Source organism: Gopherus evgoodei, chromosome 1 (genome assembly GCF_007399415.2).
Source record: "Gopherus evgoodei ecotype Sinaloan lineage chromosome 1, rGopEvg1_v1.p, whole genome shotgun sequence".
NCBI lineage: Eukaryota > Metazoa > Chordata > Testudines > Testudinidae > Gopherus > Gopherus evgoodei.
The window spans coordinates 327,603,504-327,624,259 of record NC_044322.1 but is presented as its reverse complement, the minus strand read 5'-3'; the positions used below and the strand labels follow the sequence as shown (position 1 = coordinate 327,624,259).

At 42.0% G+C, this 20,756-nt stretch overlaps 1 protein-coding gene across 3 annotated transcripts in view; it reads right to left on the bottom strand.

Moving 5' to 3' along the window:
• The window catches only part of PLXNB2 (plexin B2), a 352,730-nt gene that overhangs the window by 104,323 nt on the left and 227,651 nt on the right, over positions 1-20,756 (bottom strand). For all 3 annotated transcript variants that reach the window (XM_030549188.1, XM_030549187.1, XM_030549189.1), the window contains one exon: positions 987-2,103. In XM_030549188.1, the coding sequence (XP_030405048.1) occupies positions 987-2,103 (1,117 nt within the window). The remainder of the gene's footprint in view (positions 1-986; positions 2,104-20,756) is intronic.

Below are 20,756 nucleotides of genomic sequence, written 5' to 3'. Positions count from 1 at the left end.
ACTCAGTAGATCTTTTTGGCTTCCTAGGCAAACAAAACTGGGAGTGTCGCAGAAGCATCACCCTAAACCCCAGGAGCAGGGGGAAAGGAGGAAGGGAATATTTTGGCTAGCTAGACTGAAGTCTCTCCATACAGTGAAGCAGTGTTATTGACAGGCTCTGAAAGAAAACGGTGACCACCATTATATGGAAGTATTAAGCGGCAAAACATGGTGGTCATGGCCTGGACAGAAAAAATATGCAGACCTCCTTACGCTCAAAAATTAGAGTCCAGTTGAAAAACTAACATTAAAAATGCTAGAGCACCTAAAAAAAAAAAACAGTTTCAAGGTTTTTAAATAGCATTTGAAAATTCATAGATTCATGGATTTTAAGGCTAGATGGGGGGAGGGGAAGGATAGCTCAGTGGTTTGAGCATTGGCCTACTAAACCCAGGGTTGCGAGCTCAATCCTTGAGAGGGCAACTTAGGGATCTGTGGCAAAACCACTACTTGGTCCTGCTAGTGAAGGCAGGGGGCTGGACTCGATGATCCTTCAGGGTCCCTTCCAGTTCTATGAGATAGTGAATATAAATATATGGAGATATACCTCATGCATTACACCAGCTATGGAATTTCACCCAATAATTTCTATATCAGAAGGAATACTTCCCTACTGCATAAAATAACTTTGTTGAGCACAATAGCTTGTGACTGAATTAAAATGAATCTTTCAGGAAAACATCCAACATCAGTTGGAAGGCTCCAAGTGATAATGGCTTTACTACTTCTCTTTGGTGAGCTGTTCCAATGTCTAATTAATCTCTTTAAAAAATAAAATTAAAATTGGAAATGAGATGCAATCAAACTTCCAGTCCCGTGATCTGATTATGTCTTTGCCCGATATATCAAACAGCTACCCAGTATCAGATGCTTTATTAGGTTTCCTAGTATTTTATTTCCCATCACAGTAAGTCTTAAACAGAGCCTACAGTTGAGGTTCACATTACCTCTTGCTGTGTTCCACATGGCTGTGATCCTTCTGCTAAAAAAGGTTTATAAAACCTTTCTTGCACAGTTTTAGTGTAGCATTCTTCCCGATATTCTTCCATTTTTTCATTGAGGTGTCTCAAGGAAAACATACACATGGCTGATTTGAGAGAGCCATTGTCTTTGTTAAATTTGCTGAAGAGCGCAAGAAGCACTTTGTCACCTGATGGGACAGTACTACTCTCCTGTCCCTCTTGGGCTATGCTCTCAGCCAACTTTTCTCCTGGGGTTGTGACATAGACAGAATGACAATGGTCATAAGTGCCATTATCAACTTGACAGCTTAAGCCCATTTCAAAGTAAGAATAGTAGTGGGCATCACGTTTGCACAGACGTGCAATTAGTGTTCGGTTACTAAGGGGCTGTTTCTCCTGCTGATTAAATATAAAATAAACATATTGATCATATTCAAAGACTGCCACAAACTGCTGTGTGTTTGAGGAGTGATATACTGACTTAATAGCTGTAGAGTCTGTATAGGTTTCAAAAATGTCTTTCCCATGCTCACTGTAAAGCTGCCTAGTGCTAATTATTATCCCATTATCATTTGGTCCATTCCCTTTTCCAACAAACAGCAGTCGTTTTTCGTCCAAGGAGGTGATTAGTCCCACAGTTGACACAGTCTCATCGTTGCTTGCCACAAAGGACTTTTCCCCACCACTATCAACATAATAGGTTACATTTTCTATGTTCTCCAGTTCCCTGATAGCACAAATTCCCTTAAAAAGGCTCCCACACACAATAATTTTTCTCTCTAGTTTATCCAGCAAAAGTAACTTGTTGAAATTGTTAGTCTGTGTTGCTTCACTGCACTGACTTTCAATGGGAGGGGTGCACTTTTTGTTATCCTTTTTTGGACCCGTTTCTACAGACATCTGTTTCTTCAGGTCTTTTGTAAGTTGATGCAGGTAATTTACTGCTCCTAAATAGACAGTCCCGGTATTGTTATTCACTGTAAGGTGGTTTAACTCTGTGGGACTTTCAAAATGCAGTTTCTTAACCTTGAATCCACAGCTGACACAAAAACAGCTCAAAATGCTCAATGTCCAGATCCATAAAGCCATTTCTATGTAATACCTAGAAGGGAAAGAGAAAATGTAAAACATGGGGAAAATACAGTTTAACCTAACTTTAGTAACCTTAGCTTTAAAAATACTGATTTATAACCAAATAACCCCAGTAATTCTCAGAGGTTTTCTGAAGAGTGTCATATGAGGTCAATTGTCTTGTGGGAAAATGTGATGGTGAGTTTGAGTATAGTCACATGACTGGTAATCCAAAGGCCAACAATGAAGTCAGGATGTGTGGTAGGAAGGAGAAGAGATGCTGCTTTGGAAGGTTTTATGTTCTGTAAGTCCTTTTACTGGGCTTGTGAACATAAGCAAGGAGTTTCAGATGGATGCTGTCTAGTGTGGGGTTTAATTTAGATAAAAATCTAAAACAAATGCAAAACTTAAGAATTCAGTTTTATTAAACAGCAGAATTGTGGGAGCTTTCAGAAAGTTTAAGTGGCAGCTAAAAATCATATGGCAACTTCTTTGAAAGTATAAAAAGATCAAACTTTTTATATATCCAGTAACTCTAAATGCAACATAACACAAAGGATTTAATTTTTTCCATTACATATTAACAATAATCTTTCTAGCTAAAATGTTCACACTGAAAGTTACTCGATTTTATTGCTTCTGTGAGGCCCCTTCCAGACATTTGTTAGTTGAGGAGCTGGTGAGTTGGAGAAGGAAAGGAAAGAGAACTGGAATACCTGCATTAATCCAAAGAGCAACAATCTTTATCATGCCAGGAAAACCTTCTAATGGATTAAAAGTTATAGCAATCATGCTAAATTGCTTGGGGGAAAAAAATAATCCATTAGCTTCATTACTTTTCAGTAAAGTACATTGGTGTTTCAGCATATAGAAATTAGCTAGTATCCTGTTAAGTAGTTTGTGAGCCCTCTAGTGGTGCGCATTGTGTTCTAGAAACCATCCAGACTACCGATATCTAAGCAGCTAAGCGTTGCTTGTTTGTAGACAGTAAACAGTTATTTGGGACCCAATTCTGTCCATGTGATATCTTCATATTATTGCTGCTGTTAAAGAGCCAAAGCAAGTACCCATCTCATTTCAGAACTAGACTTTCAAAGCTAGTTTTATCAATTCCTAATTGCATGAAAAGCAAATGCCCTGTAGATACATCCATCTTATCTTCCAATAACTTTGAGAACTAGATATTTGTTACAGCAATTCCTAGGGTGCAGCGCTCCTGGAGGCAAAAAGCCAAGCCACCTTTCTTAAGATGGCCTCCTGGAGGAGGGAACGTCTGAGGACTGTCTCTCTTTATTTTTAACCCCTCTTACTCTGTCTCTCCCTTTCCCTAGTCCACCTGCTTGCAACCCTGCTCTTGCAACCCATTTCTGCCTTAACAATGACTTGGGAAACAGCTGTTTGTATGCACACTGGAACCTAGCCACCAGCCTGTCTGCCTGTTCAATGAATTCAAGCACACTACAGCTACAATGGAGCCTGAGGTGTTTCAGGGACAGCCTATACTCCATTGCTTATCACAGCACACAAATTCAGCAGGAGAGCAGAATGACAGATTACACTTGGGCAGTGTTGAAGTTCAGCACAGAGGCAGGAAGGGGGTGGGGATCTCTACAGCAGGTAGGGAGGGACTGGGAAGTATTTTGGGACCCACAGAAGGTTAATCATGGAGAATCGCTCTGGGTGACTTTGGCGCCAGTCTACATACAAGATAGCACCAACATAAAAAAAACCTGGTTTTAATTTACACTCTGTTTATTAAAGTGCCAGTCTGTATGTGATTTTTATTTTGATTTAGCTTAAATGGCTTTAAAAAGGGTGAAAAAAGTAATTTAAGGCATTCTTAATCCAAACCAAGAGAGACTGCCCACACAGTCTTATACCAAAACAATAAAAAGCATGAATTAAAAACCAATGTAGGTAGTTGGTGACAGTTTGCACAGACAAGCCCCTAGTGCTTATATGTTAGCCCCTCCCCCCCGCCCCTTGTTTAGCAGAGAGAGCAGAAAGCCAAACACAAGGAGGGTATGTAAATCTGGAAGGAAGGTACGGGGGACACTGGCAGAGCAAATGGGACTGAGAGGGCAGTATTGTGAAGCTGAAGCACTCAGAAATCGAGAATCAGGCCCCAGAATGTCATGAGTGTCTTTAAAATCATGAGATTTAAAAAAAAAAATCTGGATTCTTGTATTTGCCTGCTTGTTTGCAATCCCTTAGTGCTTACATTTTCAATCATTTCTTCATAACCATGAGGGCAAGACACTAAAAATGAAATCTGACATTTCTCACATAAATTAAATATGTCTCCAGAATATGGAGCATTAAGGAAAACCACAAAATATCATGATATTAACAAAAAATAGTAAGAGTTGGCAACTTTGTGTGGGTTGCGTGGGTGAAGAGAAAAAAGGCACGATGAAACCATGAAGTGGAATCTACCTTCAACTCTTGCTCATTGGCCAGTAACAAATCACTACTCCTATACTCATTTAGGGACTGATCCAAAACCCTGTGTCTTCACTGACCTTTCAGTCAGGATGTTGACGTTTTAATGGTAGCTGCTGTACTTGTATGAGTGTTAGCTAGTGTACAGAATAAGCCTTAACTTTTAAATTTTCCTGTGATTCCTGATGTGTGTCATAATCTTAACACTCAACTTTGTTTCTTAAAATAAAATATCAAATTTTAATAGTATACAATCTGTCCTAACCACGTAAATTGCTTTTAGAATTGTCTTGAAACTTCTATTTCAAAAGCTAATTGCATCTGAACTTTTAGGTAGACCAGCTGATTGACTGAAATGATATTAATGCCCTCTGAAACCTAAGCTGGTGTGTGCTTTGACCTATGACACTTGAGCTGGCTTCCCAAACATGGAACATTTTGCAGACTTGCAAAAGTTAAGTTCTGATAGTGGGGAAAGGAAAGCATGCATGATCGGACAGGTAGGTATAAGGGAAAAAAACACACAGGCAGAAATCTGGCAAACAAATATGAACCAGTAACTCTTCCTTTGAAAGTTAATCATGTGACTGTCTAGTGCCTGCCTGATGAGGAAAGGACTTGGAAAACTATAAAGGATCTCAAGTCAAATCTGAAAGATCTGGGGCTGTGAAAAGAAATGGGTCAGCAGAAGAGAGAAATAATTTAAAAAAAAAAGTAATCTTACAGGGGAATGCCTTGTGGGAGGGTGTAAGCCACATGAAGTGCTAAAGCCGAGTAAAAAACTGAAAAAAAGAACCATATCCCTGTGCCAAAACAGAAGTTAAAGTTGGCAGCAATAGCAAACTCCACAGTGGGAGGTGAAAGGAAATTGCCTGAATCATCATTTGCACTGAAGAGCAGACCCTAAAAGTCAACAGTCTGCAGAAACCTTTCAAGCTGGGACGGAAGAACTTTCCCCGAGACAGTATACCATTTACTGTGCCCAAGACTCACACGCAGGAGCGGCTCCAGGCCCCAGCGCGCCAAGCGTGTGCTTGGGGCGGCATGCCATGGGGGGCGCTCTGCCGGTTGCCGGCAGGCGGCTCCGGTGGACCTCCCGCAGGAGCCCCTGCGGAGGGTCCGCTGGTCCCGCGGCTCCGGCGGAGCATCCGCTGGCACGCCTACGGGAGGTCCACCGGAGCCGCGGGACCTGCAAGTGGCGGAGCAACCCCTGCGGCATGCTGCCGTGCTTGGGGCGGTGAAATGGCTAGAGCTGGCCCTGGCTCCAGGCACCAGCATGCCAAGTGCGTGCTTGGGGTGGCAAGCTGCGGGGGATGCTCTGCTAGTCGCTGTGAGGGCGGCAGGCAGGTTGACTTCGGCGGCATGCCTGCAGAGGGTCCGCTGGTCCCGCGGCTTCGGCAACTCCCGCAGGCATGCCGCCGAATCCGCAGGACCAGGGACCTCTCGCAGGCAAGCCGCCGAGGGCAGCCTGCCTGCAGTGCTTGGGGCAACAAAATACCTAAAGCCACCCCTGCTCACACTGGCATTTTGAATAATCTACTAATTCTAATCTCTCTTAATAATCTCTGTATTTTCATGGTTCTAGGCATAGACAAGGATGTCATGGGAAGGATTGCTTTGCTCAAATAGAATGATTAGGTCTTTTTTAGACCTAGTGTAGTTCAAAATAATAAAAAAGAATGAAAGAGAGACTAACCCCAATCCTATTTGCCAAAGGTTCTGTTATGGGCCAAATCAAGCAGTTACACTAACTGTAAATGAAACAACAGAAGAGGCAGTGTCAGCTTGCCTCTTGATAACAGGGTGACCTCATATACCAGAACAGGTCCCAGAATTATACCGCATTCCTGATGAATGCAGACTTCGATGCATGCCATGAAGTGTAATGAAACCTTGTGCTCCTCTACAGCGCTATTACCCTCTCTCCAGGCCTCAGAGCAGCTCTGTGCTATCTTATTTGGAGAAGACTCCTCTCCTCTCATGTCCCCACCATTCCCCAGGAATTTAGTGTTCCGATCCAAACAAGCCATCTCCCCTCCCACATTTTAGTGATGGTCACCTTGTTTGTGCCATCTTCTTATCTGCAATGAGCTAGACAAGCAGGCTTACTCTGCTATAAATTATAGCTAAAATAATAATCATATCTAATTCTATATCTAGCATGTAAGGACAAATCTTAGGACACAGTGAATGCAGATAAACTCAGACTCATTTGTTTATTCCTGTCCCACTGGAAAGGCAATGTATATAAAACGATACTGTCCCTCAAGCTTAGCAACTAGGAGCCAAGAAGTGACTTTACTTACTGGATATCCCTTAAGGAAAACTGCAGCAATTTTTTATGCCAGTCTAGGGTAAATTCTGCCCTCAGTTAACACCCACGTAAATCCATTTATGTCAATGGATTTGTGGAGGTACAACTTAGAGGAGAACTTATCCCTTTAAGAGCTGGATATTAATTGAATTGAAGGCCTTGTCTACACCACAAAGTTGCAGCGCTGGTGAGGGAGTTATAGCGCTGCAACTTAGGAGGTGTACACATCTGCAGGGCATCACCAGCGCTGCAACTCCCTGTTTGCAGCGCTGGCCGTACACCCGTTGAAACTCGGGTGTAGAGGATCCAGCGCTGGTGATCCAGCGCTGGTCATCAGGTGTAAACACTCATCAGCGTTTTTCTTGACCTCCGTGGAATAAACAGGTATCCCAGCATACCAGAGGAAGCCTCTCTGGTAATCAAGCAGGTCTCCTTCCTCGCGGTTTGCAGGGGGGTTCGGGGAACGCGAGAGCAAACCGCGGGGAAGCAGGTCTCCTTCCCCGCGGTTTGCTCTCATGTTCCCCTAACCCCTGTGCAAGCAGATCTCCTTCCCCGCGGTTTGCAGGGGGGTTCGGGGAACGCGACAGCACACCGCGGGGAAGGAGATCTGCTTGCACGGGGGTTCAAAAAACACCGGAGCAAACCACTGGGAAGGAGACCTGCTTGCAGGGGGGTTCGGGGAACACCGGAGCAAACCGCTGGGAAGGAGACCTACTTGCACGGGGGTTCGGGGAACGCGACAGCACACCACGGGGAAGGAGATCTGCTTGCATGGGGGTTCAAAAAACACCGAAGCAAACCGCTGGGAAGGAGACCTGCTTGCACGGGGGTTCGGGGAACGCGAGAACAAACCGCGGGGAAGGAGACCTGCTTGGGGGGAGGTGTTCGGGGAACACTGGAGCAAACCGCGGGGAAGGAGACCTGCTTCCCCGCGGTTTGCTCTCGCGTTCCCCTAACCCCCCTTGAAGCCGCCCAACAGCGCTGCAGTGTGGCCACATCTAACACCACTTGCAGCGCTGGTTGCTGTAAGTGTGACCACTCTGCAGCGCTGGCCCTATATAGTTGTACTAATACAGCTGTAACAACCAGCGCTGCAAAATTGTAGATGTAGACATACCCGAAATGTAGGTATTAGAAAGGGAATTGGTTAGAAATACCTATCACTGCTCTGATCTCTCTATATGGTGCTCGTTAGGGGCTGGCACGCTAACGATACAGGCACCATACTTCCAAGCAGGGGGCTATGCCTCATGTTATGCATCAAGAGAAAGTATGGCCCCATTATAGCTCTGGACTGGGATTTAGGAGCTTTGGGTTCAATTCCCAGGTCTGTCAGACGTCCTGAGTGATAACTTTCCCTCTCTGTGTAACCAGGGGGGAGGGGAATACTTGCTGTCTCCCACCCTTTGTCTGTCTTGTCTATTTAGATTGTAAGCTCTTCGAGCCAGGGAATGTCTCATGCTGTGTATGTATGTACAGCACCTAGCACAACAGGGCTCCAATCTCAGTTGGGGCCTATATATGTTTGGATATAAATATCAGTATCAGGATAACAATAGTTATAATCTGTATTAGGAAGAATCACTATGCTTGAGAAAAGTCAAGTCTTATTAGAAATCATTAAAAAAAAAAAAAAAAAGGAGTTTTTCCAAAGCAGTTCAGCTAAATTATATAAATTAAAAGTTTCCAGTTAAATTAACAAAAATAATGTGTACATGCCATAAAGTTGGGGTTTTTTGGCATTCATTTTTTTCCCCCAAAGCAGTAGGGCTAGATTATCTCAGACATCCATGTGGTTTAACATTCCAGCTTATATTCACTGGCTTCATTTTTTTCCCTAAGAAAACAGTAAACAAAAATTAAATGTGCCATGGAAAAGTTCCAAAAGTAAGTCCCCGTGCACTTCTAAAAGTTTAGTTCTGATCAGCCACATTAACTGAAGACTTACATTAACAAAAAGTGAACAAAATAAAATCAGATGTGCTGTAATCATCTCACATGAACTCAGCTTGATATAGCAGAATCCTTCTGGATTTTATTCTCTATTTGTGTTATGGCAGCACCTACAGGACTCAACTGACTTGGACTGCCTATTGTCCACCATTGACAATTTTAAAATCAAGATCAGATGTTCTTCTCAAAAACATGCTCCAGGAATTATTTTGGGGGAAGTTCTATGGCATGCATTATACAAGAGGGAAGGCTAGATGATCACAGTGGTTGCTTGTGGCCTTGGACTCTATGAATTGTGCTAGGTAATTGTATAACACAGCAAGAGAGTTCCCTGCCATGAAGAGTTTTATGTTCCAACCAAACAAGCCAGAAAAGGGAAAGGGAATATTACCATGCCCATTTTACAGACAGGGAATGGAGGCAGAGAAATTAAGGCTCCAGTTCAGCAAGATATTAAGCACCATATTCAAGACATCTTTCAAGAATATTCAAGACATTCAAGCACCATCATGAATAATTTTAAACACAGCCCCTGGGATTATTCACATGCTGAAAATTAGACGTGTTTAAGTTCCTTGTTGTATCAGGCCTACTTGTTTTGCCCAAAGACATGCAGTAAGTGTCACTTATTTAGCACTTGATCCTGTGAGGTGGGTGATGAACACCCAGAACTCTTACTGAGTTCAGGGAGCACAGCACTACACAGAATGGGGGCCAAACGGAGGCTAAATACATTGCTTTTTTCACTCTCAAATTCCTGCTTCTCATTCCCTCCCCTCCCCCCCGGCAATACTATTAAAACCTCCTCTTGCCCAATTTGTCAGTCAGAATTAAGTGAATTGCAAAACTGCTTTCTTTTCTAAACCATCTCCTCCCCTCCACTCCCACAACACACACATCATGCAGGAGCTACTCTTATTCAATTAAAATTCACTTTAAATCCATTTCTTTTATAAGGGGGAAAATCTGATATGGCAGCAATAAATTATAGAATGAAAACCATTTGCGAAGCACTTTACATACATTGTTAAAAGCCTTGAACTTTTTAAACAAAAAAAAGAGTGGTGGTGGTCAATATTCAACCCCACCAGCTGCCAGCAATGCTTGGAGACAAAAGGAAGTGTTGTAATATTAGCAAGCAAAATTGTTTAAAAGACAAAGTAAATGGATAATATACACCTTGTTGCCATTTACAAGCAACACGAGATCCCAGAAGTCAGGTGTAGGGGAGGGCAAGTACAGTACTTGGGAAGCCACATTGTTAAGCTGTTTTTAACAATGGCAAGGCTAACCATCACCCCCCTCTCTCTCTAATTGGATCAATTTTAATGATCTGAGTACATAATTATATGCTTTTATTAAGAAAGACCAAAAACCTGAAAGTATCAGTCAAGTCCTCAACAGACAGAACATTAGAACTTCCATAATCCATACTCAGACACTGAACTTCAAATTGCCTTAATGCTTCTCTTGTAATTATCCCGAAGAACAAGTCTAGCAGCATTTATATAAAGTGATGCCTATAGGGTGTCTTGCAACTTCTCCTCTGACCTTACCCAATCACTTTCTGAAAGTATCTGCATGAGTCTTGAGCCCCTCACCCATTCTAAAATGATGTCTCAGAAACACTATCCCTTCCATTTTAAGAGATGGAATAATCCCAACCTCTTACTTTCAGCGTTATTTGTGGAATGTTTTGCTAACCCTGTAATCACGCTGAACTAAACTGTGGTAATGAAGTCTGACATACAAAAAATTTATTTGGAGGTTTTCTTTCAAGAGGACGTTTGCAAACCTGGGCTGATGTGGTTTTAGGGTAAACCATACAAATGATTATGGTTTCCTGTCCAGAAACCAAACCTCAAATGTTCACTGAATTTAATTTTGAGTTTGGGGGGCTTTCTGAATCTGAAACTGTTTGGGGAAGGTCTAGAGGCATGAATCCATGAAGATCAGATTTTTTGGGGAGGAGGAAAGAGATCCCACAAATTCCTGCAAAATGATGTTACCAAGTTTCTCCTGTTCTGTCTTTTGAGGAACATCATTCATTTTAGTCCCAAAGTTACTTAGGTTCCACACAAAATTTGGCATTTCTTGCACTTTTAATTGTTGAAAATTATTTACAATCAGAAATGAACAAGCATGAAGCTGAAGTTATTATCAGATCATTAAGATTAAATGAATGAATCGCACAGCAAGTTTTCTACATGAATAATTTCTGTGGTACCCATGTTTTGGCATTTGTACAAAGTCATCCAGAAAATTTCTATGGATTTTTGGAGGGGAGCGGGAGGGGAAGGAGGCAACTACCTAACCTACAAGGTGCTCTAGGCTTAAACGGTGTATAGATTTCCCACAAGTTCAGAAGGGTCATTTGGATACTGAAGCTAGTCATGCTTTCTTAGAAAACTAAACAGTAAAGTTTCTGGATTTTCACAATACGTTTTTCACAATTTCCAAGAAAAACACAAAACAAAACACAAAACAACGGGAATTTCATCCAGTTTCCCATAGCTAAGACAATTACTTTAAGCAGTACTCTCATACACAAAGGCACCAGTAAGATACAAGACCGTGTTAATTACCAGTCACAAGCGAATCCCCTTCTTAAAAAGTGTTTGGCTACCTGAACATAAAGAGATTAAAGTTTTCTTAAGATTTAGTCATCCAGGCATTAACAATAGCAGTGTGAGGGGGCTGGGGCACGTGACTTATGAGGAAAGGCTAAGAAGAGCGAAGAGGGATTCGACAGCAGCCTTCAGCTACCTGAAGGGGAGTTCCAAAGAGAATGGAGCTCAGCTGTGCTCAGTGGTGGCACATGACAGAACAAGGAGCAATGGTCTCAAATTGCAGTGGGGGAGGTCTGGGTTGGATATTAGGAAACACTATTTCACTAGGAGGGTGGTGAAGCACTGGAATGGGTTACCTAGGGAGGTGGAGGAATCTCCATCCTTAGAAGTTTTTAAGGTCTGGCTTGACAAAGCCCTGGCTGGGATGATTTAGTTGATGTTGGTCTGATTTGAGCAGGGGGTTGGACTTCTGAGGTATCCTCTAACCCTAATTTTCTACGACTTTATGACACACTTGCATTTGGGACTCCACAGATTGCAGCTGATGGGGAGGAAGCAGCCAAAGCAGGGACAGCTACATTGGTGAGAGAGGGGTAAAACAGGGCTCAGTTGGGGCCCACCATTCCCCCTAACAACCCCATGGACCCAGAGTGGTGCTGGGGACAACTCCTCACCCCCTCTTGGAGCACTATGACCCACATAGCAGTCAGAGAAATCAGCCACAGACTGCAGCTGGTAAGGGCTGAAACAGCCAAAGAAAGGACCTTCGGACATTCAGAGAACTTTCTACAATTCTGTCTAAACTTTCTCTTCCCTGTACTGATTGGCTGTTTGCTCTGAGCTCTCTTGCTCAGTTTCACTTCACACCTTCCCCTCCCCACTCTTCATTTACTTAATCCCCACCTCAGAAGTAACCCCTCCCAACCAAAATGGAACAAATATGCTGTCTGCTGCCATCACATTGTTCACTCTGCTTGTGTGTTGTATATCCTTTCCCCAGACTGCATCAGTTTCATCTATTTAGATTGCAAGCTCTTTGAGGCAGGGACTACCTCATACCCTGGCTGGCCCTGAGGCATTACTGTAATAAACATGATTGTAAAGCCCAACTGTAGTCAACAAGAGTTGTGAGAGAGCTAAAAGGTCTGAGTGGAGTAGTTTGCTGGATCAGAGTCCATATGAATAAATTATATCATTACCTCAAAGCTGATGAATGTATTTTTACATTAGACTGGCCCAAATCAAAATCCTGCATCCAAACACACCTGAACTCCAGAGTATTTAAAATTCTAATCCAGATCCAAATTCTGACTTGGACCAATAAAGGGGCAGAGGGAACTCTTATTTTTATAGCCATCAACTAATTAGACAAAGGAAACATACCCATGTTTAAATATTTTGCACTCTGATTAAAGAATTTCCACTGGCCTGTTGTCTTTGCAACTGTGATGCTGGAAGACCAGATGCCAGCACATGCCAAAGACCCAGGACCTCACTGAACACTGACAAATGCATAACTGGAAACCAGACTGGCTCATCTGTGGGTTAGTAAATAGATATTATAACAATATGTTTAGATTTTTGCATTTATGAAATGCTTGTAGGATGCTGCATGTATTAATCCTATTTACCATATATACTCAGTCATTAGGTGGTTTGTTTATAAGCTGACCCCACCAAGATGGTTAGGTAAAAACAGCAAAAACTGTATGACCCTTTCATAAGCCGACCCTATATTTCAGGGGTTGGCAAACTTTGGCTCCCGGCCCATTAAGGTAAACTTCTAGTAGGCCTGGACGTTCTGTTTACCTGGAGTGTCTGCAGGAATGGAGCCCCTCAGCTCCCTTTGGCTGGGAACAGCGAACCTCGGCCACACAGAGCTAAGGGGCTCCATGCCTGCAGACACTCCAGGTAAAAAAACCCAATGTATTAGATATTCCAATTCAATGTTTCCACAGAGTTGAAAATCATCAAATTTTGGTGTAGACCCATTTATAAACTGACCCCCGCTCTTTGATGCATCACATTTTTACCAAAAAGATTCAGCTTATGAGAGAGTATATACGGTATATCCATATCCCATGGTATAAAGTCATATTGAGTGTTTGCATTGTAATCCTCTGTAATTGTGTAACTCAGTAGTTCTCAACCTTTCCAGACCACTGTACTCCTTTCAGGAGTCTGATTTGTCTTGCGCACTCCAAGTGTTAGCTCACTTTAAATACAAGATCAGACATAAAAACACAAATAGGTCACAGCACACTATTACTGAAAAATTGCTTACCTTCTCATTTTTACTGTATAGTTATAAAATCAATTGGAATATAAATATTTATTTACATTTCAGTGTACAGTATATAGAGCAGTATAAATGTCATTGTCTGTATGAAATTTTAGTTTGTATTGACTTCTGTAGTGCTTTGTATGTAGCCTGTTGTAAAACTAGGCAAATATCTTGATGAGCTGATGTACCCCCTGGAAGACCTCTTTGTGCTCCCAGAGACCCCTGGTTGAAAACCACTGGTGTAACTCACCACCCAGGAAAAGAACCATTAATTGAGACAAAGAACTCATCCTGCACACAAGGTGGCCCATGGAAAGCCAATGAGGCATTGTGTAGCATCAAAGGACAGAGACCTTCTTGACTGCATTCCTCACCCCTCCAGAAAGGGCAAGCCTGTGCATGAACTTGTCCCATCAGCTTGGAGTCTGGAATGAAGGGGATAAAATCCCTGACATGGAGAAACAGATTCTTAAACTGTCTGGACTCTGAGGGGCAAAGATTCCTAACAATAAGCAAGAGATTTCCATGCCGCTTGGCATGAGTCAGCCCTAAAGGACAGATAGAGCTGCTTATTAAAGAAACTTTTTAAATCTAAGAGTGAAATCTATCTGGCGGTAGAGCATCCGCCAAAATGCCGCCAAATTTCTGCGGCATTTTGGCGCTGACAAGTGGCATCATCGAGAGGCGTCGCCACTGAATTTCTGTGGCATTTCGGTGGTGACGCCTCTCGATGATGCCGCTTGCTGACGACAAGCGACGGCATCGAGAGGTGTCACCGCCGAAATGCCGCAGAAATTCGGCGGTATTTCGGCGGATGCTCCACCGCCGCCACAGTCCTTCGTCTGGCGCCCGCCAGATGAAAAGGTTGGGGACCAATGAGCTAGACCATGGAGAGTAGCACTATAAATTTAGAATGACTTTAGTTTCTTTGTAAGAAGGATATCGTTGTTCAAGAGAAAAAATACACTTACACTGATGGTAAAAAGGTCTGTCGCTTGTTCCATACTGTAACAACAATGCTTGTTTTCAATGCTAAGGTCATCTTCACAGACAGATTTTTGGACTACCCCTGGAGGAAGTGAGTAGGAAAACAGAACTCTTCACACTGCAAGGAATGCAAGTAAACTATTTCAAACCCTTTCTTCCCAGAACTGTCATTGCATGACACTGCAGTGTCATGCAAATGAGGCTCAAAGGGTCACACACATGGGACCTCCATTTTTTATGTAGCCCTCTTTGTAAGGACAGTAACAGCACACAGCACTCTGGATTTCAACAGTGGAGAGCTACATCTCTCTATAGTACCAATTCTACATGGGTGACAGTTATGACAAATAAATACCCTGGGCTGAGTTAGGCCTGATAAGAAAGGATAATGTAAACAGTCAGGAATTTCCCCACTGTTACAGCGGTACAGAATGGCAAATAGATTTTCCAAGTTAAATTGCACTTTGGCACCAGACAGACCCATAATTTTCCCCTCCCCATTAAAATATGATTATGAGACTTAATGGAACTACTGTATATAAGTTTAAATGCTAAGGCTGCATACATTTATTAACTCATAAATCAATAGCATTTTTACAGTGAGTAGTATATTAAGCCCAATATAACGAAAATATTTTCATTAAGAATTCTGCCCCTTGTTTGATGGTGCTTGCTTTATGAAGTTCTGTCTCCTCATATTTCAATATTCTTCTGTTTCTCATTTTGTTTTCCCCATTTGGGTTTAATGGGTTCTTCCATTTTTCACTTAAGTGTCGTTCTCTGGCTGTGTCCATCATTTAGCTGGGAAATTCCTAGCCGGTGGGACAGAAACCATGCAAAGGAGGCAAAGCTGTAAACCACGCTAAACAGAGTACTATAATATGCTGTACTTAATGCAAACCACAGGAGAAAGAGAGAGAAATTCTCTGGCTGGAAAGTTATTGAACGTTTAGAGCCAAGAAACATAGTTGAGGAATGCAGAAGTTTCCAGGCTTCTGCCTCTAGAGATAAATTGCAGGGTTTTGTCTGGTCTATCCCTCATTAAATCTTTTTTGGGGCTTGTGTAAGTCTTTAGTTATGTTGATAGTTTTCATTCCTCTGGAGGTTCATTGTTTGCTTTTCAAACTAGTGCTTTCTTTATACTTTTGAAATGGTCACTTGAATCCTCGTCCTTCCTCCACCCCGCAAAAAATCATAATTTTCTAATCATGAGACATAGCCTTGTTAAGATTGTCTCCTCTACTGCTGCTAGTTCAGTCTGGCTACTTCAGAAAAGAGATTCAGGTAGTAAAAGAGAAGGTGAAGGAGAAAGAACAAGAACTTCAGGTGGTTTTCAGCCTGATGTTGAAGTCTCTTCCTCCCCCTTCCCCCCACACACACTGCCTCATTGACTTTCCATATATTTTCAAATCTTGTCTGAAAAACATTGTACCCTTACCTACACCCTGCAGTTTCTCTCTCTCATTTTTTATTTTTAGCTTGGTAACCTATTTAACCCCATGGCACCGGATTTTTGTTTTAAATGCCCAAGGTGGGAAGTCAGATCAATGATTACTCCAACTGGGGGATGCACAGGGTGGAGGTAAAGGGCAACGAGTGGATAGTGGCAGGTGGGTGGGGGAAGAGATTGAACAGTGAAAGTATATGAATAGATGTTGGTGCAGCAGGGGTGAATGGTGTGGGTTGCTGGTTGGGGTGGGGGGTAACTGGTGCAGCAGGGAAATGTGAGTTGCTGGGAGGGAGATCCATAGCAATAGGGCAAAGCAGAGTGGGATAGCTGGAGCAGCAGATGGATCAAAGGATCAATGGATGAATTAGCTGGAGAGCAGGGCCGGCTCCAGGGGTTTTGCCGCCCCAAGCAGCTCCCCCCCCCAACGAAAAAGCCCTGATCTGTGGCATTTCAGCGGAAGGTCCTTCGCTCCAACCGGGAGTGAGGGACCCTCCGCCGAATTGCCGCCGAATAGCTGGACCTGCTGCCCCTCTCCAGAGTGGCCACCCCAAGAACCTGCTTGCTAAACTGGTGCCTGGAGCCAGCCCCACTGGACAGGCTCAGAGCATGGTGTGAATATGAGTGGGGGAGGATTCACAAGTCAAAAGATTTGCAGCAAATCAGAGACAGTAAAATGGCACATGCAGGATAAAGAGTTAAAGTAAGTATTGTGGGATACACCTTGCATGAAAGATGCTGTGCAAAACAAAGTCACATTTAACTGTATTTACTTATCTGTTAGAAAGTCCTGATGGATAAATGTATCTCCATTGCAGAGAAAAGGAGGAAAAAAAAAAAAAAGAAGCAGAGCTGCAGCATTTTGACCTGTATTTACCCTTTAGTTTTTAAACACACAGAGAGCAAGGAAATGAGTGGAATGTTCTTAATCCTAATGGACTGGCAGGTGTTTGTGTTGATCGATTGTGCCTGTGCCAGAACTGGGTGCAACCTGCTCCATGTTTCTATTTATTATATTTCACTCCAAACCTACATGCCAGTTAACCAGTAACTTGCATTGATCTGCCAGCAGCACCTACTCATACCCATCTATTTAATGGTCTGTCAGCACTGCCACTATAAAATCCATTTTTTATGGATGTACAACATTGCCATGAAATGTGATTCCCTAGCTTCAGAGTCGTCCAACAAGATTTCAGCCCAAGGAGCATTCTTCTTTTAAAGAGCAGTGAGAGCTTGGAGTACAAAATATTTCATCTATCTAGGATGCTCCCCCATCCAGTCAATGAATGCAGCGCTGCGCAGTATTATTATATGAGGGTTCAACACCATTGCACCCAGCCTCAAACCTGGTTCTGTTGGCATGTGGGTGAAAGTGTCAGATTAGTGAAGTGCAACACACTGTACAGTAGGTAAAATTCACCCCCCCGTACAGAAAGCCTATATGATGCCTATGCACCACTTAAGTCATAGACTTTGTGTGGGCTTTCTGCACAGACTTTCACCCTTTGAGGATGTTGCCTGAGGAGCATGTACATGCATCTCCCTTCCACGCTCTCTATTCCCTGCAGGAGTTTGTAGGATCCAGCCCAAGAATCTGTTAATTTTATCTGGCCCCCAATTTACCGTTTTCCAACTTTATCACAGTCTTGCCAAATCTAAGCATTCAACAACCATGAGCTAGACCCCAAAGATCATGAGTTTGGCTTAAAACCCATACAAGATTAAGAACACACACATTTGGGGCATTTTTATTTGCCTATGGTTTTTGAACCTTTAGGCCACACTCAAGCTGTGTTTTCAAGCATTTCTCCATGAGAGCTAGAAACTTTTCTTTTTCAAAAGACAGCTGAGACTCTCATGTATTGCTCTTTAAGGAAAACCCCTTGTGTATCATAAGACTCAACATAAAATGAGAGTTGGCAACACTCCATCTGATTGTATAGGGTCATATAGTTGTGCTTAGGAAGGAGTCAAGTCGGTTTTTCAAACTGTAGGAATGCGTATTTAAGTAATAGATTGTGAAGGCATTACGGCGCCTCACATGATCCTGAAGCGTCTCAACAAACCCACACTACATGATACAAGCTTCGAAATTAAGCTGTGCAAACCCGTGATAGCATGCACTCCTTTGAGGCAGAAACTAATATTTTCTCCTGTTTGATACTGAGAGTTCCCTGCTTTCAAGCCTTGAATTCCTCTGATTTGCAAGTTTGAACAAAACGCAGACTGCAATGTGAATTTCAGCTAATGCTACCTTATTGCACCATGTCTTCTGGTGAAGCCACGGACTCCCTGTGGTTTTGACAAAAAAAATCAAGTGTACTCTTGTTCACAAAGCTCTCTACAAAGCTGAGGCCTTGTCTTCATGGGAATTTCTGCTACTTGCATAGCAGAGAGATTTTGAACTGGTGCAGCTTATTCCAGTTTGAAATAGCGTTGATAAGCCCAGAGTATGTAATGAAACCTGAAACTAGGCAAGTTTCTCATGTGAATACACTTTTGGATACAGAGGCCTTTGCAGCTGGATGTTCAACAGCTGGCAGGAGTGTCACTTTCTTCAACTTGTCTGTCCTTTGGAAGCACAATTTAGCATGGCCAACAAAAACTAGCTCTATCATCACAGGCAAATAGAGAGCAATGAAAATCCTGCTATTCGCATGACTAGTTCCATTCTGCATGCCTAATTATTCAGGCAATCTCCAAAGATTTCTAGTGGACAGCGTTAGTCACATCCTTTCAGCTACTAGGTAACATGTTTCTTTTATGGAGCTCATTGCAATGGTTAAGAAATCTTTTTCTGTCTCTTACATTGTATGCTCTATATATTGGGTACTTTGGCATACAAATCTACAAATTGAATTTACAATTTCTGTTCAGTATATTTTGGTATGGTGTGTATTGTGGATAAACTCGCATCTGAAACAAGCAATCGGCATGTATTATAATGCCAGATATGTATCAGAGGCTATTCAAAACATGATCAACTTTCTCTGAACTGTCTGAAAGCAAATCAGCTGAAAACTGACAGGACAAAAGGTTTATTGTGGGTAGTATATGTGTTTTAGGAACAGCAAAATAACTAAAACATGATATCATTTTAAATAGCACCTGCATTTCTCTGCTATGGAACAGAATGATTATCACAGCTAAAATGCTTAATATTCAGTCTGAGCCAGTAACTTGGATTAGGGTGGATAAAAATTAATTAAAAAAATCAGATATTTTTATAAAATGCTTTGAGGGGAAAAACCTATCTAAAGATAAGTGTAATTAAACCTACATTGTAGCTCAATGATATCTCATCATGAAATAGGGATTTTAAATTCTAATTCTATAGTATGAGACAATATATTCATGTAATGTTTAAGAAAAGTTCTGTAAATAAGTTCCAATAGTTCATGGATTAGGGACCGAACCTTATGAGGTTCCAGGGGCTTCTGTATAGATTATTTAGGTTAATCTTTCTGTTAACCCAATGGGACTCAGTGCTCAGTCTAGAAGATACCATCAGAGTTACTTACCTTTGCAGTTCTCAAACTGGATTTGTGTCTCCAGAGATAATATGTTTGATAACAGCAAAAATGTTTTAAAACAAAAAATAAAAAATATATAGAGGGGAGAAATAGCAGACCTCAATTCTATTGTCCCTCTGCAAAAATGTACACAGAGTCAATCCCTTACCTCTCTCTCTAAAATTGCAATGTTTCAGAAAGTTCAATGAATAGAACAGGAGTCAGCAACCTTTCAGAAGTGGTGTGCTGAGTCTTCATTTATTTACTCTAATTTAAGGTTTTGCGTGCCAGTAATACATTTTAATGATTTTAGAAGGTCTCTTTCTATAAGTCTATAATGTATAACAAAACTATTGTTGTATGTAAAGTAAATAAGGTTTTTAAAATGTTTAAGCAGCTTCATTTAAAATTAAATTAAAATGCAGAGCTCCCTGGACCGGCGGCCAGGACCTTGGCAGTGAGAGTGCCACTGAAAATCAGCTTGGGTGCTGCCTTTGGCACGCGTGCCATAGGTTGCCTACCAATGCAATAGAAGATTGTTGGAGGCAGAATTGATCTGGACAAGGAGAAAAAGTCTTGAGATAAGTGTGAGAAGGGAAGGACAGGCAGTAGAAACAAAAGTGAAACTGGTTGAGCAGTATATTCCAAAAGTCTTGAGGTATTTCTGAGTGTAGCCTTCATTGATTTGAGATCTACCATACCATTCTCTCACTAGAAGGGAAAACCTATAATGGCAGCAGGCCATAAAAGAGACCCAGTTTGGGAATATTTTAATACAGTTCCTCTACCTGGGGTAAGACAGGCATGTGTGCAAAATGCAAACAGTGTAACAAAGAAATGCAAGGCCTAGTTGCCCGAATGAAACAATAGCATGAGAAGTGCTCCTTCTCAGGAGGAAGTTGCATTGAAGATGATGAAAGAAACATGACTGAACATGCAGGATCTTCAGGTTGGTAAACTTTTATTTCATACTTTTCTTAAGAACTGCCTGTCTTCCTTTTGGACTATTCTTGAATTCTCATGTTTGAGCAAAAAATATAGTTGTTACTCTATGGCACTATCATTTTAGATGCAGTTGTGATAAATAAATAGCTGAAATAGGCACATCTTCCTTTTACAATTTCACCTTTAAAGTAGAATCAAGCGTCAGTGAATGCAATGAGTAATACTAA